At 40.8% G+C, this 18418-nt stretch overlaps 2 protein-coding genes across 13 annotated transcripts in view; one reads left to right on the top strand and one right to left on the bottom strand.

Annotated features, from left to right (window-relative positions):
- Positions 1–1699: 1699 nt before the first annotated feature.
- Positions 1700–4554, top strand: LOC110864916. 12 transcript variants are annotated; one of them, XR_004860216.1, is made up of 5 exons: positions 1719–2192; positions 2553–3327; positions 3419–3497; positions 3591–3716; positions 4139–4554. XR_004860216.1 is itself a non-coding variant. In XM_035974420.1 (4 exons), exons 2-4 carry the CDS (start codon positions 3462–3464, stop codon positions 4366–4368), a joined length of 402 nt encoding a protein of 133 aa, XP_035830313.1. In that variant the 5' UTR covers positions 1719–2192; positions 3419–3461; the 3' UTR covers positions 4369–4471. The 12 variants fall into 12 exon arrangements, 1 of the variants encoding a protein (XP_035830313.1); XR_004860213.1 differs by having other exon boundaries at positions 2553–3497; XR_004860217.1 differs by lacking the exon at positions 2553–3327.
- Positions 4555–10928: 6374 nt separating this feature from the next.
- Positions 10929–18418, bottom strand: part of LOC110864915 (GEM-like protein 7) — a 45892-nt gene continuing 38402 nt past the window's right edge. The window contains exons 2-3 of the mRNA XM_022114083.2: positions 11088–11362; positions 10929–11000 (exon numbers count right to left, since the gene is read on the bottom strand). Coding sequence (XP_021969775.1) covers positions 10929–11000; positions 11088–11362 — 347 coding nt within the window. The remainder of the gene's footprint in view (positions 11001–11087; positions 11363–18418) is intronic.

Here is an 18418-nt window from a genome sequence, read left to right on the forward strand (position 1 = left end):
TTGGTGGATGCCAAGATAGACACTGCTGAAGCCATATCAAAATGGTCTAGGCAGCAAACAGATGAAGCCTATGAAAGGCTGAAGAATAGAAAAACTGCTGAATCAAGGGCTGCACAGAAACGAGAACAAATGTTGAAACTTGAACAGCAGATAGACAACCTCAAAACAGTGTTGAAAACAGCAGACAACCTTACACTGCAACAGCTGACTGAGGCAGAGGTTAAAGAAAAAGAAGCAGAGTACTTCAAAGACATCATCATGAAAATGGGTCTGAAAGAAGGCAACTCAACAAAGCTTCAGAGCCTGTTTGAAAAGGCATTAAACAAATCTGCATCACCAAACACTGCAACAAATACTTCAGAGATCGACAGGCAAGAACTCATTGAACAAGAAACTGCAGATGACATAGCTGCAGCAAACAATGTCATTAAAGAAGCCCTCAAAAGAATGTCTGATAGTTTGCATGTGTTTTCAAGGCCATCATCTCTTAACTCATCTGGAAATAAATCTCTCCCAAGAAACCCATTAGGCTTTAAAATACTAAAGTGGATGTCTGATCAAAAGACCCACGTATTGACTTTGGTCAGAGCCAATGGTGAGGTGAAGCATATATCAAGGAAAGAAGCACTAGGCCTTAGTGTTCAAGATTTGCAGGATCTCCTTGAGCTTTCACTATGCAGGGATGAAGATGACCAGAGTGCCAAAGAATTTGAAGCTGAATTCAAAGAACAAGCTAAGGCACTCTTGATGAGTAATAAAGGTCCTGAATAAGGAAGGGTTTTGGCATTATCTGTTCCAGTGGGAGATTGTTGGGATTGAACCCTAACAGAGGAACAGATAATGTAAAGCCAAAACCGGATCCCATCAGTGGACACTTAATAAGTAGCAGTTTGCTCTAATCTTTCCCCTTGACAGTGGTTATCCAACAACTGATGAATCTTAAAGTGCTGCTCAAATACAACAACTGATAAACCAAACTCTGATGATTATCTAACAACTACTGAAGACAAACTCTGTTGCTCTATCTACTGCCGTCTCCTAAGTACTGCTGAAGACTCAAGCACTGCCCTCTCAAAGACTGATCACCTTTGAAGAAAGCACTGAAGACTCAACATCTATGCTAAGGCTACAACAGTGGAACGTGAAGCAGTAGTTTCCTTATGTTTTGTACTTTAGTGATTATCAGATGTTACATAACAGTAGTTTGTATAGAACAGTATTTATAGTTTGTTAGGTCGTTAGATGTCACTATCATGGTGACGTCAGCTGAAGCATATCAGTAGTTTGGTTTACCTATAAGTATGACAGTACTCTGTACTGTTACACTTGATCGTTTTGAGTGAGTCTTTCTCCTCAATTCATCCTTTCATCTTGTGCAACCAACTCTGGTATATCAGGCTGAGGGGGAGTTTAGATTGTAAGGTTTGACTGTAATCTTTTGCTTTTATGTAAATCTTTTGACTCAATGAAAAGCAATTGTTTATCAATCTACACTTTCCTTTGTTTGTGTTTACAAAGTTTGCTACTCATTTCCGCTGCACTTATTCGTTTTATACAAACAAACACACTCACAGACAGCCTCCGATCCTAACAATTTTATATTTCAAGTGTGGACATTTATGTACACATAAATAAATCCTAACATAAACAGTAATTATATTATATTATATTATACATATATATATTAAAAATCAAACGTAACGAACAGTACTGAACAGTAGGGGCAATAAAACACCACCACACCCCTGTTTATCTTCTTCATTTGCCGGTAAACATAAAGAGAGGAACGCCGATGAAATCCACCGCCCCGCCGCCGTCTGTGTTCTTTCGTTACGCCGTCGGCCAGTGGCGATGGTCTCTGTTTTCAGAGGACGATGGAATGCCGATTAACACAGATCCGCCGCCCGCCGCCACCTTTGTCTGTTCCGGCCGTCGGTTAGTGATGAAGGTCTCTGGTTCAGACGACGATGGATGGTGGCGATGGTGGCCGATCTGTGTATCGTTGTCACGTTTCCGAATAACAAGATACAACTGCTCCCCCGGCGATGGTCATAGTCGCATTCAGTAGTGAATGGTACAACAATTTCACTATGCACGGTCGCATTCAGCAGCTCCCCCGGTGCTATGAGTTCTCATCCGCCGTCACCTAGGAGTTGAACCACCGCCTGGTTATGAACATAGGTCGAGTTCTGGTATAACAATTCTTCCTCTTTTGTTTACGTATTGTATCATAGATTACGTAATTTGGCTACTTACATTCATAGGGGTTGTATTTATTTTTGCGAGTTAAGTGAAAATGTTGTTTTAAATGATACGTTGGGGTTGCTTCTAAGCTTTAATTTCATTACGGTTGCCAATAAGATACCTTTCACCTTCAGTTTTTATGTATTTCAAACAATTTATCAGGTTTAGTTTAGATTTAGGGATGAAGGAGGTACTTATAACCGTGGAACATGAACCAAGCTTCCATTGAATTACAATGTATCTGCATATAATTAATCGTTCAGTTAGGTTAACGTTGTTGAATCTTTTTTGTCACCTCAATTTTCCAGCCGGTTGGTACTCATATGCCCAATGTTGAGCAGAACTTCAGGCTGAACTGAATTGGCTTCTTTTGGCGTTGGTGAAAAACGTTCCAAAAGAAGGATGTGTAGAGAGAAAGAGAGAGCGTTGAGAGAGAGAGAGAGAGAGAGGCTGCTGACGATGGTTCGATCGGTGTTACAACCTGCACGTCGGTGGTTGCACGTTCTGATTCATAGTCACATAAATCGCTCAGAGTCCCGCGAATTCCGTATTGGTTTGTTTTGTACCAAATCGCTTCTGGTACTCGACTTCATTATAATGGTATGTTGTTCCAATTCGATTTTGCAATCGATTCGATGATGGTGGGTTCTGTGATTTGGATCGTTTATCAAGGCGATCCGCTACACTATGATACGCGACTGGTACGTTCTGATCAAATCATAATTGACGTCTAAAATAGGGGTAGGGGCACTATTGTAGGAAAGTTTGTTATTTGTGGAAAGAATCATCGACCGAATTGGGCTAGGATATGGCGGAAATCAACAGGCGGGAATTCGACGTCTAGATTCAGATTTTAAAACTTTATGTTTATGTTTTTCTATTTGCTAATATGAATATAGGATTTTAATCATTTGGATTTATGAAATTAGTCATTTTTGTTTTAATTTGTGTTTACCAAACCGGTCGGAATGGTACACCATACTGAATCGCACGGGGTCGTACCGAAATGAACTTACCCCCTCCGAACCGAATTCGTCCCAACTAGCGAATTACGAACCCGAACCAGAGCATACCGCGAATTAGGTGACTATGTTCTGATTTCTAAAGGATGTGGCGACGCCGCGGCAGTAAGGTTTGACCACTTATGTAACTATGATTGGTTATTCTTTTACAGATTCTTGCTTTTATTAGAGGGTTGGACGTCATTGGCTTTCAGCATGGGGATTATGGTTTCGGCTAGGGATTACATTTCAGTTAAGAGGACATGCATCTTAATCCAGTTGTTATTTTCATGGAGTTGGTAAGTTCCGACCTTCTGATGTCTGCTTTCTTTCGGTTACATGTAGAGTTCCCGGCGAAGCTCAGAGAACCCTTCTTATCTGCTACAGTTCGCATAACCGACTCTTTGCTCTGTTCTCAGTATTAACCATATATAATTGGTGTTCAATGTGGCAGATGTTGAAGATGTACAGGTGGGTCTTTTAAAATATTTCCAGCCTTTAATTAATTTAGGCCGTCTGTACATACCTTCCATGCCTCAACATTGGCCTAAAAACATGAAATTTCTATAAAACTCTCATATTTAATTTCTAAAAAATATCTGCTAGACTAAGAAACTTGCTAGACTATATATCAAATCAAGATATCTCTATAAAACTCTTATATTTAATTCATTTTTTTGCCATTTTTATGGGGGTGAAAGTAGTAAATTCATTTTTTATTCTAAAATGCGGGTCGAATATGGTTATAGGTTATAATTGGCGTATCATTTAATCATCACATGGTCATTGCAGTTTCGTTAGCTTCAAGAAAGGCAATCAAATTTCATATTAGGCATGGTATCTTGGTTTTTTTTACTCAATTAATTCAATCATGTTATTTTGTTTAAGTGCAGCTTCTGTGATGACAAATGGCAAGAGCAATGCAAATTCATTTGAGGGAGTTTATCTTGAGGCAAAATTGCAGCTTGACAATGAGGAACATGAGTTGGAGATAACTATCTTGGTGCCGGTACTGTATGAATATCCTAATGGTGCGAACCAATACCAACCAAATTCACTTTGTTTACGACTGAATTCAATGTGGTTACTAATGATTTGGAACAGGTACAGGTACTGTTTATAGTGTTTTGAACTTTGAATTGTATCTCATAAGTTGATTTTGGAATATTAGTTATAGTTTCAGAGAATATAATTTGTTTTGTGTTAGTTTGTCACAATTCTATTTATTCATTTTTTCTCTATCGATTGTTATAACGAGTGTATGTATCATAACAAAAAGAATCGATACTAATCGACTTCCCGCGTTTGATCCCGCCACGAAGCGTGTTGAATCCCGGCGCAACGCGCCGGTTTGATACCACTAGTTAGGTAAAAAAGCTATGATTGAAATAAAGTGTTAATTCTATATTTCAAGTGTGGAAATTTATTAGTAACAAATGACTTATGACTTTGATCTTTATATCAAGTGTGGAAATTTATTAGTAACAAATGACTTATGACTTTGATCTAAACAGTTATAAAAGAAACCCTTCATTAACATTGATGAATTCTAAGTGTTCTATATTACATAACCACCATTAGTTACTCAGGGTGGAGGGAGTGGGTTCGGGGAAGACTTTGGGGAGGGGCTGTTACCGCGTGGGTGTGTGATGCCACCCCTTCTTGGGTGAGCGGTGAGGGGAGGCAGTGAGTAGTCACCGAGTGGGGAAAAGGAGAGAGGCGTGGGAGAGAGAGGGAGTTAATGGTGGGCCCTAACCTCTTCAATTAATAAGAAGTTACATTAATTCCGTATTTGATTTGATGAGGCTTGAACCATTGACTTTAAAGAAAGAACATCTTAATTTCAATGACTTTACCAATTGAACCAAACACAATAAATAGTTATAATGAATTATTGCATTATTATTATAAGTTTAAGCATATTTTGTTTTCATTCATGGTATTGATTTTGCCAATGAGTTTGTGGTGGAGTGGTAAGGGAGAGATTTGTGTTTTCAAGAGACCCAAGTTAAATTCCTGTTTCTCCCCATTAGTTTTCAGCGGTACCTGGTGATGATGGAAGACTAGGCGAGTAGGCGACGATCGCTAGTTCGATACTTCGATCCTTGAACTGAATGGGTTTTACCTCACTGTATTGTCGTGCCTTTGGGCGAGTGTTCACAGGCTTCTGCCCTAGGTGAGGGTTTTCCCTAGTTCGGAGATGAGTGTATCCCGATGTGGTGACTTTCGCCAGTAACACATTTGGAGGATTCGTTGCCCGTTCAAAAAAAAAAAACTTTCAAAATACAATTTTATCTAATTCCAAATATGTCGTTGCAACATGCTATTTTTATCTACGTCTTGATATATTTTTTTTCGCAATCGAGTTGCAAGTAGTAATGTACAAGTGTTTGAAGCATGAACGTACATGTTATCAAAACTACCTCACATTTAGTTTTTTTTTAATTTATAAATTGACGTTGTTTACTCTTCTCATAATTCTAGTTCCAAATCATCATCGAGACGTGTTTATTTTTATCTATAAATTTCTGCTCTTATATTAAGTATTAGCTACTAACTTGTTGCAAATTTTAGACATTATAAAATTAAAGGTTGAAACCTGTCTTCATAATCAAATCATGTATGTGAACAAAACTAAAGTCATCTTTAAAACCTATACAACAAATAAAAGGTCATCTTCAAAAGTCATATACAACAAATCAAATCATATGAACAAAATTAAAATCACCTTAAAACCCCGTATAAAGTTGCAAACCAAATAAAAAGCACCAGCTAGCTCTACATTACAAAAACAAATATTTTAGTAATCTGACTCAACCTGGCAAAAAAAAAAAAATGGTAACCAGACTCGACAACAATCGCTTGATAGATAATACTACTGATTTTTTTTTGATCCGTGCGTTCCTGCATGTGTAACACAATCGAGTTATCAAGGGGAACCAAACCGTTTCTAGCTATACCGTTTTGGAGTAACTTACAAATCGTGTTTGAACTATACTTTGCCTTCATTAAATAGACAATGTTAAATGATATATATATTCTTCTTTCAATCTCCAAAAAGTAGAAAGATAAAAAGAACATCACTTTCGGTTTATGTCAAATTTTGGAATAGAAAACAATACCTAGAACAAAGGAAGATAATGTAAAAAAGGGATTCTTTTTTGCACCTAGAGAGCATGTCTTGCGTCATATATATATATATATATATATATATATATATATATATATATATATATATATATATTATGTGTCTCTCTTTTTCCTTTTCTTTTTTCCAAATCATGACATTTTTCTCATACTTTTTTTAAACAACTTTGTTTTCTTCCTTTTGTTTTTCATATCTTAATCATGACATGGCTTGACCTAGTTGGGATTCTATGAAAAGTTGAAAAAGTTTCATAAGATTTAGTGACATGTAAAGCTTCCTTTGCCACTACATTAGAGCACAATCTGATTAATCAAGATCAAGCCCATATCATAACTTTCATCAGGTTCCTTAGTCCGGTTAGCTAATTTCCATGTGAATTGTTGGCATGTAAACTATATATATTCTCCCCTTGTAGCTTTAATTTGATCTACCTTGTATGCCACTTGAGACCAGCAACATATATATTTGCTGTTATAGTGGAACCCGGCCATACCTTGAAGTCCATTCTTCGAGGCTGATCACTTAAGCGCGCACAATCATGACTGATTCTGAGAGGGAGGCTTCTTAAGCTTATAGCAAAATGTTGTAGAATATGTTTTGCGGGACTTGTCAGTCTTCACTGCTAAATCCAACGTTTTAAAATAGGTGAAGAACGTACCTGAGACCAAAGCTGGATCGCTTATTTTGGATCATGATATTTAGAAGCTAATAAAAGATGGTATAAGTTAAAGATTTTTAATTAAACGAGTGATCTATGTGTATCATGTTTGGGTATAAAAGAAAGCCTGATTGAATTGATTTGCCTAATAAACTATCTCCAATGCTAAAGGCGTCCTTACTCCTTAGGCGCCTTTAGCTGCCACGTCATCAGCCACATAACATTCTTACAAATCCTTAAAAACCCCTATTTCATCTCCAACCCTACAAATATCTTTACTTTCTTTAATTTTCACCTCATCAACTACCCATTACACACAATATTTTAATAAAATTTTTCTTTTTTTACTTTGGGCCCACCTCATCACATAAACCAAGACAAACACATACCCTTGTGCAAGGGCATCTCACCTAAGGGCCTCTAAGGATTGATGAGCTTCAATGGTAAGGATATTGAAGAAACACAGAACTAATTTTAAGGTTTATTAGTTGGGTTTATGTTTCAAACATGAGGGTTAATCTTCTTAATCCTTCCTGAGCTCGGGTGATGATCCTTCCTGCAAAACAGTAACACCGTTAAGCTCGTTAAGAGGGGAATATGGGGGTTTCCCTCTTAACCAATCTACGCCGTGAGAATAAGTAACTGATTTGAGAAAAATAATTGTGTGTTCAGAGTGAGAATCGAGAGAGCAGAATGTTTAACCTGTGTATGAAGGTCCTTATTTATAGCCGGAGTGCTGTAGGAGGAGATGAGCCAATGGGCCTTGGGGCGGAAGACGACAACAGGGGATATCCTCTTTGTCTCTCTGGTGTCGACCGTTAGTGGCTTCTAAAAGATCTTCGGTGCTGGCGTACCTTGATTGGAGCCACGTGTCCGAGTTGTCGGCCCTATTGTCCTTCTAACATCAGCAGCTGAGTGTAGATCATGGGGCAGTTGTCGTCGCCCCCTGATTGGTGCCACGTAGGCGTCCTTGTGTACTTTCAGTCTCATGCGCGATTGTTAATCGTGGAGCACGATATGGTACAGCCTGCCGGACGCTGATTGGCTCGTTCTTCTGCCACTTGTATCTTTGATACTTCCTGAAATGGCCCTGCGCCGTTACCCTCGCGCGACCCTTGGTGTGTGTCCAAGTAGTCGGCGCAAGGCTCAGGGGTTGAGGGCTGTTATTCAGGATGCTAAGTGTGAACCCTGATGTTATGTCTTGCCTGGACCTCGCGCGAGGCTTAGGTGTTGTCTAAGTAGCTCGCGCGGGGTCTGCAGAATAATCAGGTTAGTGAATAAGGAGTATGGTTCGACGCACGACCTGATTGGTATGCGCTGCTTTTTGGGACTATACCCCTTCAGATATCCAAGGACCTCTAAGGGCTTGATCTCCAAGGGCCCATTGGATATAGTTTTTGTAACTGGTTAGCACAAATGCATAAATTGAGAAGGTTGCTATTTTACTTTACTTTCCTTTACTTTAGTGATATATATAGGTCCAGTGGTCCTTGATAAGGTTTGAATTTCATTTTCATGCTGACTATTCCTTACATAGCTGGTAGTGGGTAAAAGTTGGATAAAATAATATTGTAATCGACATGGAAACATGTCACATGCAAATGCCATGGGCAAAAAAAGCAAACAACAATGCAATTGGTACGTGACAGCCTTTATTTTCTTCATCAGATTCACGTGTCCAAAATCATGTCTTAGACTGTCTCTGCAACGGCCAGCATTTACTAGATGCATCCTAATCATCACTGTCACATCAGCTTTTTACTCATCATTTCCACATGCACACCCTCTCCTTTATTTAACTCCAACACATCCTTCCCACATCCATCATCTCTCTTCCACATCACCATTAGTTTTTATATTGAAATTGCCCCACCACCTCTTGCATGGCCTCACCACCTCTTGCATTTAGATGCACTTGATTACCTACGTGCTTGCTCCATGGCCCTCCACCCCAACGCATCCTTCCAACATGCCTTTTCCACATCACCAAATGCACCTCCACCAAAGTAAGCATTCGAGGTAGTCTTAGATATTTTAGTGTATTTGGGATTAATTTGGTCATCAAAAGGAATTATGATATATATTGAACAAATTAGGAGATACGGGAGTGCACGCTTGTTTGAGTTGTTATAATTCCAAGCATTTGGGCGGAGCCCCGAATGGGGGTTCCAAGGGGGAAACGTCCCCTTGGCGGGGGTCAGGGGCAGTGCCCCCGACAGCAGGGTCCAAGGGGCAGAGCCCCTGGCTAGGGTCGAGGAGCAGTTATCTGGAGATTATCCCCAAAATTCGTAATTTTGTTTTTTTGGTCAAAACTGGTTCATACGAATTCCAGAAATACACATACTGTTGTGCTAATTCTCAAAATCAGAGTTGTATCCGATTAAATTATTCGGTAGAACCACCAAAATAATTTGATCTGAGAGTTAATACACGCATTTCTAATCGTCCGGTTTCATAAAATTCCCCAAAGTCATGGTTATTATTTCCCTCAAAATATAACTTGGTTTAGAAAAAAAAAAAAAAAAAAAAACTAGTTTTTTTTTTATTTAATACGGTGCCAATCGAGCAACAAACGAAACTATGTTTATGATTTGATAAAGAAATCTAAATATATACAATTAAATAAACTAAAAAAATGTAATAGTGTCCCACGGAACACTTTTACATATTAGATTTATCTAAAATGTAAAAGAACCAACTTGCTTAGGAAAAATGTGAGATGACATTCTAATATTTCTTACATGTAACAGGGCATAGTTTTAACTATGAAATCGGACTCTATAGCCTATTACCCAATACGGTGAGCTCATTTAGTAGACAACGAGTGTGCGCCCCTTTAGACGCCCATGAATTATTCATAAGTTTACGATGACAGTCAGGTTCTATTAGTTACCGAACCTAATTAATATATGTCTGATATGGCATCTGTTGAGAATATCAAACCTTATAATCACTATACTTCTAATCAGCTCAGACTTCAATATTTTGACATGTTATTAGTATTTTTCTGTGAGGATACAATTGCCTCTTTGTAGATATTTTCCACACATTTGAATATTATAATTCCTAACAATTAATTATATTGTCATATCTTAGAAATCCTAGTTAATTTATGGTGACAGGAAATGAGATTTTTTTTGGCTTTTTTCTATTCCGTATGTTATATGTAGCACACAATGTACACCATGCATGTGCCATATCATTATTACAAACAACACACTCCCTGGTATATTTTGTTCTATTCAGGTGAGATGGTGAAAACAGATGAAAAGATCAATATGTAAAAAGATTTGATGATGTTTTAATGTCTAACAACATACAACACTGGCTTGTTGAAGCTTGAATTCATAAGCACTCATATCGGTTTCTTTCCGCCATACAACAAATTGTTGTATAGATATAAATTTACATGGAGTTGACTAATAATGCTCTACATCAATTGCTTAGGGAGTTATGATTAATTCTCTGAAGGAGACATCTTAAAGTTTTCTTATAATTAGGAAATCCCAAAAACCAGAAGCTGAAATCATCCACTGTCACAAGCTCTACATACTTGTTTGTATTGGAGGAGCCCTATCCCACATCGAAAGAATAAGACCTTCCGGTTGTATTAATAAGATCTTGGGTTACTCCCTCTATCACCAATTGGTTTTAGAGTGGAACCCCATAGACTTCAATATGGTATCAGAGCCACGGCTCTATGTCAGCTCCGGTTAAGGCCACGTGTACACCTCTTGATAGACCGGGTTACACGTGCGGGAGGGTATTGGAGGAGCCCTATCCCACATCAAAAGAATAAGACCTTCCGGTTGTATTAATAAGATCTTGGGTTACTCCCTCTATCACCAATTGGTTTTAGAGTGGAACCCCATAGACTTCAATAGTTTGATGGCCGCTTCGTGTTCACGCTCTCTCCTACTCCTTTAATCTTACCTAAAGGAATTGAAACCTACACAAAGTCATAAACAGTTATGTCATGAAACTTTTTTGAAAAAAAAAATATAAGCGAATATGCATGTATGTAAAGGCCATTTACCTTATATTGGAACTTAAACATCTCTCCTGCTGCAGAATATGTTTTGACAGATCTATCACTACAAAATCCAACTCTTTCGTTAGTCACGAAGAGGATGCCTGCGATTGCGCCAGCTGTAGTGTATATGGAACAACGGGACGCATGCAACAGCTTCTCAGTATCCCTTGCACTGAAATTTTTATTGAAGATTTTTCCTTCGCGGCCAAGTGGTAGGATTTTTGCACCATAACTCAACTTGTGCTTCACAATTTCTAGTAGTTTGGGTCCTAAGCTCACTGCAGTTAAAAGTTAAACACAGTGTTAGATTGAAAGAGTGAATTAGAACACTTTAATGGTTACAGATCATCAGAGTGAAACATGAAGACCAAAAGTTAATCACGACTTTCTTGTTCGGGCCGCGTTACGTTTACGTTTATGATTGTTTATTAGTTAATGGGTCAAACACTTATTATGTTTTATTGTTTGCGTCAAACTTGGGCCTGAGGCCACGTTTATGTTTTTCTGTTTGGGTCGTATAAGTCCAGAAGGTCTCGGCATTGGATCAGCTTAGTTTGGGCCCGTTTTAGATGAATCATTGTGAATACCGAAGCAGCAGTTATCAGGGGAAACAAGACGTACCGATTGGCAAGGTAGTTACCACAGACACATCGCTTCACTAAGGGATACGTCGTTTCAACAGGCACCGGTTCACAGTGTTATATATAGGGCTGTAACTTTGTTTTTTTAATGTACCGAATTCACTTGAAGTTTATGAAGTTATTCGAAGTTAGTCACTGATTCTGTGCATTATATTTAATTCGGCAATTGCAGTAAGTTTGTTTCATTGTTCCTGTTTTCGTTTACTGTTACAATGCAAATCTGCAAACGTTGTTATTTGGTTGATTGTGATTGTGAGTACGATGACAACCCGGTCCGTTCCGAATGGTCCTAGGTGTCCGATGATTCTGATACCAACATTGGTATCAGAGCCAAAGGTTCACAGGGAAACGGAAAGGTTGTGATCATGGGGATGTTTGTCTTCACGGTAAAGGAAAAGCTGTAACACCCCCAAAATACCACCTGCGGAAACTCCGCGAGGCGTGTTACGCATCAGAGTCTGAGCCACCAATCACATTGAACCAATGATAAATATTTAAATAAAACATGTCATTAATTACCAATAGAAAAATATCAAACATAATATTAGTTCCCAAAGAGTTGTATAGCGGAAGCATGTAGTAAATCGTTTAACAATTGTTTCAAAATAATGCTCAACACCAATGTATCACTTATAAGTTAATCCAAGAGCCTCGATCCATGACCACTCCAGCACTCCCAGATAGCAAGTCCATGTCACGAATTCTAACGACCTGCAAGCATGCAGACAAGTGTGTCAGACGACGCTGGTGATTTCAAGGTTTTGTTAACGTGTTTTGTTACCAGATGTATGTTAAGCCAGTTCAACGTTGCAATACGATGTTGCTTTATAACATGCTAGATACCCTAGGGAGTGTGCCCATATGTATCCGGGGAGTGTGCCCCTTAATAACCTGGAAGTGTGTCCAGTCCCCAATGCCCCTAACCAAGCATTGGTAATGATGCCCAGATAATTAGTTCACGCCCGTCCTTACGGCCCGGTGTGAGGTATCGAACCTAATAGCGCTATCAACTAACTACCCCATTGCCCTACAGGCAAAATCTAATAATGATAGATTCCATGTTCAATAACCAAAAACCGATTTAACTGTTTACCCAAGTTTCCCTTCCAAATGTTTACTAGTTGTCCCAAACCACCGGGACGCATGCTTGAGAAATGCAATGAACTCACCTGGGGTTGCTCGGTATGATACACAACAGTTCAATTAAGCTACAAAGTGATCAACCACGTCCTATCACAGTTATCATACCAATCAGATTCATATACTAGTATTGCACGTATGTTCCACACATTGTAACAAGTTGTGTACAAATATTGGTCATCATATTCACGTATAGGTATCAGCAGAACAATTACATAAACAAGCAGAGTCCAAGTATCCGACCCAATCAGTTGGGCTCGTAACAGTGCGCAGGCCCAATAGCAGAGTGTACGTATATATGGTCTCGAGTCGAGACTAAGCTCTCGAGTCGAGACTAAGTGGTCTCGTGTTGTACTGGTTTCAAAGTCTCGAGTCGCAACAAGGTGATCTCGAGTTGTCATGTTCTAGTCGAGACTACACGGTCTCGAGTCGTAATCGGACCCGCAACCGTGGTTTCGGTTTATGCTGTTTTGTGTTGCTAATGTGGTCTCGAGTCGAGACTAGGAGTTCTCGACTCGCAATCCGGGTTGAGACTAGATGTGTAACTGATTTCCTTAATTCAAGCTCATCTATTCCGTAACAGTTGCAAACAGATTTGGTAGTTTCACAATCAGATCAAATCACAATTATTTCAACATTCAAACACTCATATCATCATCATCATCAAGAACAATGATCCATCAATCAAACAAACATGCAATCGGATTATCGAACCAGCCGATTCTAACTATCATGCACCCTAGCTTATGTGTAAATTACATATGTTAACAGGTTTTCAATCCGATCAAGTTCTGTAACCATTATCCGATTCACAGGAACATGATCATGAAATTCCGTATTGTTTATCATACATGCAACCGATTTCAACTTAGTTATACAATCCGATTCATCTAAGCATCATCACATAATATCATTCAATCATCTAATCATGCATAACATCAACAATAACAAACACTAACCGGTTAGAAGGAAACTCGAACCGAACAAGGAGATAATCTTCGAGAGATGGGAGGTGATTGCCGTCGAGTTTGAGACAGAGAATGAGAGAAAACTAGGGTTTGTGTATATGTGGGTGTCTTGCAAAAGTATGAGAAAGTTACAATCATTCTAGTGTTATGCGTGCAAGGGTAGTGGGCCGAACCCAAAACCAGGTTGCCCCTTTTGATCCGAGTGTGGTTTGTGCGGCCCAACCGGCCTTGTGCGATTGGGTTGTGTTGTGCAATTGGTTTGTTTCATGTAAGCACATACACATTCATATAATATATCATGCAATTAATCAATTCATATAGTTCACATAAGCACGTAACGTTACATAAAGGACTGGTTCGAAATACGAGTTGTCACATCATCCCCAACTTAAAAGAAATTTCGTCCCGAAATTTGATAAGCACACCACAAACGGAAGTAAATCACAAAACGGTGCGATGCTAATTCAAGATGGCTGTGCATTTTCCGCGGGTGTCACATCATCCCCAACTTGAATGGGAATTTCTTCCCGAAATTCATTAGTTGCATTAACATTAGATTCGCTAGGTTTTGTCTTGTCTTTGGGGAACAAATGTGGATACTTAAGCTCCATCTGGTCCTCGCGTTCCCATGTGAACTCTGGTCCACGTCGCGATTTCCAACGGACCCTCACAATTGGGATACGACTATGCTTACGAACTTTAACTTCCCGATCCATAATCTCAACTGGTTCTTCGACAAACTGTAACTTGTCGTCTATCTTCAGCTCTTGAAATGGTACAACCAGTGTTTCGTCAGCCAAACACTTCTTTAACTGCGATACGTGAAATACATCATGGACATTACCCAACTCAGCAGGTAATTCCAACCTGTAGGCCACCTTTCCGATTCGTTCCAGAATTTTGAATGGTCCTACATAACGTGGGTTGAGTTTGCCGCGTTTCCCAAAACGCACCACACCCTTCCTGGGTGAGACCTTTAACATAACGCGATCATTAACTTCGAATTCCAACGGTTTACTACGCTTGTTAGCGTAGCTTTTCTGACGATCGCGAGCTGCGGCCATACGGTTCCGTATCTGAACAATATTTTCCGATGTTTCAAGCACAAGCTCCGGGCCTGTGATCTGACTGTCACCCACCATACGGTTCAAGCACAAGCTCCGGGCCATACGGTTCCGTATCTGAACAATATTTTCCGATGTTTCAAGCACAAGCCAACATAGAGGTGAACGGCATTTCCTTCCGTACAGTGCTTCGAATGGGGCTGCCTGTATACTAGTGTGGTAGCTGTTGTTGTAGGAGAATTCTATCAACGGTAAGTGCTTCTCCCATCCTTTCCCAAAATCGATTACACATGCCCGTAGCATATCTTCAAGTGCCTGGATGGTGCGCTCGCTTTGACCATCCGTCTGCGGGTGATAAGCGGTACTCATGTCGAGCCGTGAACCGAACGACTTATGCATTGATTGCCAAAGATCAGAAGTGAAACGTGGATCTCGATCTGAGATGATAGAAGTTGGTACTCCATGTCTAGAGACGACTTCTTTAAGATAAACCGCTGCTAGTTGCGAAAACTTGTCTGTCTCCTTGATTGCTAAGAAATGCGCTGACTTCGTGAGGCGATCAACAATCACCCAAATGGTATCGTTTCCAGCCTGAGTTCTTGGTAGCCCTGTCACGAAATCCATGGCGATCTGTTCCCACTTCCATGTGGGTATCTCTGGTTGCTGCAGTAGACCCGAGGGCTTTTGATGTTCCGCTTTGACTTTAGCACAAGTCAAACATTTGCTGACGTAGGTTGCTATGTGAGCTTTCATGCTAGGCCACCAGTATGTAGTTTTCAAGTCGTGGTACATCTTATCTGATCCAGGATGTACGGAGTAACGTGACTTATGTGCCTCCTCCATTACAAGTTCTCGTAAGTTGCCATAGAGTGGGACCCAAATGCGTCCAGTTACGTAGTAAGCACCGTCTCCCTTTCGTTCTAATTGTTGCCTTGAGCTGCGTAAAGCTTCAGCTCGAACGTTCTCTGGTTTCAACGCTTCTAACTGAGCGTCTCGTATCTGGGAAGGAAGATTGGACTGGATCGTGAGTTGCAATGCTCGCACACGCCTAGGTGCATTTTCCTTTCTGCTGAGGGCGTCAGCTACGACGTTCGCCTTGCCCGGATGATACTTGATGGCACATTCATAATCATTTAACAGTTCAACCCATCGTCGTTGCCGCATATTCAATTCTTTCTGGTCGAAGATATGCTGAAGACTCCTATGGTCGGTGTAGATGGTGCATTTGGTACCGTACAGATAGTGCCTCCAGATCTTCAACGCAAATACCACCGCTCCTAATTCCAAGTCGTGAGTCGTATAGTTCTTCTCGTGTACCTTCAACTGACGAGAAGCATAAGCTATCACCTTCTCGCGTTGCATCAACACGCAACCGAGACCCTGAATCGAAGCGTCACAATAAACCACAAAATCCTCGGTACCCTCTGGTAACGACAAGATCGGTGCACTGCAAAGTTTCTGTTTTAACAACTGGAAGGCCTCTTCCTGCTTCGTTCCCCAAGAGTATACCGTGTTCTTCTGTGTCAACGAGGTGAGAGGTTGTGCGATTTTTGAGAAATCCCTAATAAACCTCCGATAATATCCAGCAAGACCAAGAAATTGGCGCACCTCAGAGGGAGTCTTTGACGCCGCCCAATTCTTAACCGCATCTACCTTCCTAGGATCCACAACGTGGCCAAGGAAATGTACTTCTCGAATCCAAAAATCGCACTTAGAAAACTTCGCATACAGTTGTTCCCTTCTCAAAAGTTCCAATATGAGACGTAGGTGACGCTCGTGTTCCTCCCTGTTCTTTGAATAAACCAAGATGTCGTCAATAAACACTACAACAAACTCGTCGAGATACGGCTTACATACGCGGTTCATGAGATCCATGAAGACCGCTGGTGCATTTGTCAACCCAAACGGCATAACCAAAAACTCGTAGTGTCCGTAGCGCGTTCGAAAAGCCGTCTTGGGGACATCCTCTTCTCTAACCCTCATCTGGTGATAACCTGATCTCAAGTCGATCTTCGAATAGAAGCTTGACCCTTGCAACTGGTCAAACAAGTCGTCGATTTGTGGTAACGGATAGCGGTTCTTAATGGTTACCTTGTTGAGTTCTCGATAATCGATACACATACGGAATGACCCGTCTTTCTTCTTCACAAACAGAACTGGGGCTCCCCAAGGCGAAGAACTGGGTCGAATGAAACCCCTATCCAACAACTCCTGTAGCTGATTAGACAGCTCCTGTAACTCTCCAGGTGCTAGCCAGTAAGGAGCTCGAGCAATTGGAGCCGCTCCCGGCACAAGATCAATCTGAAATTCTACTTGACGGTGAGGAGGTAACCCTGGTAGCTCCTCTGGAAACACATCGGCGAAGTCTCGCACCACTGGTAGGTCTTCGATCTTTCTCTCCTCAAACTGAGCGTTAGTAACCAACGCTAACATTGCAGGATACCCCTTTTGTAGATATTTATGCGCATGCATGGCCGAGATGATACCAACCATCGTCCCACTACGATGTCCTTGAACTGTTAATGACTCTCCATCGGGGAGAGGAATACGCACAACTTTTTCCTTACACAAAATCTCCGCTTGGTGCTTAGACAACCAATCCATGCCTACCACTATGTCAAAACTACCGAGCGTAACGGGAAGAAGATCGATGTCAAATACCTGACCCACGAGATCTAGTTTACACCCGAAAAGAACATTCGAAGCTTCTATCGTCTTACCATCTGCTAGTTCTACTACTTGCTTAACTTCTAAGGGTGTTGGGGTTATCCCTAATCGTTGACTAAATTCTAGGGACACATAACTCCAATCGGCACTGGAATCAAATAATACAGAAGCAATACGATTGTTTACAGGAAACGTACCAGTTACAACGTTGCCGTCATTCCTGGCATCCCCTGCTCCAAGCTGGAACACTCTGCCTCGAGCACCATTTCCCCCATTGTTGCCATTGTTGTTATTGTTGTTCCCAGCATTGTTGTTATTCGTGCGGTCGATGTTGTTGTTAGCGTTTTGATTCAACTGAGGGCAATCCCGCTTAAAATGACCCTCATCCCCACACTGATAGCATCCCTTCCTGAAACTCTGGTTCTGCTGGGGTGGTTGTCCCTGTTGTCTCTGGTTCTGCTGGTTCTGTTGCTGCTGGTGTTTGGGCTGTGGGGCCCTACAATCCCTGGCCTCATGGCCCGCTTTGCCACACCTGTTACACATCCGACCACACGGTCCGAAATGATGATAGCCACACTTGTTACACCGTGGCTTCCTCCCCGCATACTGACCCTGACTTTGGCTACCCCCTTGACCTTGATTGACAGAAGACGACTGGCTGATGCTGCGGTTGTTGTTATTATCTGGTCTTTTCTGTGTCTGACTCGCGCTAGAGGCTTTATCATAGTCACTCCACTTCCTTTTGTTATCATTAGCGGACGCAGTGGCGGTGGGTGCAGCAGCTGTAGTGGCTGAGACACGCGGTGGTAACGAGTTACTCTCTACCTCTTGATCCACAATCTTGTGGGTCAAAC

Source organism: Helianthus annuus, chromosome 6 (genome assembly GCF_002127325.2).
Source record: "Helianthus annuus cultivar XRQ/B chromosome 6, HanXRQr2.0-SUNRISE, whole genome shotgun sequence".
Taxonomy (NCBI): domain Eukaryota; kingdom Viridiplantae; phylum Streptophyta; class Magnoliopsida; order Asterales; family Asteraceae; genus Helianthus; species Helianthus annuus.

Coding starts and splice junctions, on each gene's coding strand:
- LOC110864916 (XM_035974420.1), top strand. CDS start 3,462: ATGGGGATTATGGTTTCGGCTAGGGATTACATTTCAGTTAAGAGGACA. Junction 3,545..3,632: donor TTGTTATTTTCATGGAGTTG/GTAAGTTCCGAC, acceptor TATCTGCTACAG/TTCGCATAACCGACTCTTTG. Junction 3,717..4,133: donor CAGATGTTGAAGATGTACAG/GTGGGTCTTTTA, acceptor ATTTTGTTTAAG/TGCAGCTTCTGTGATGACAA.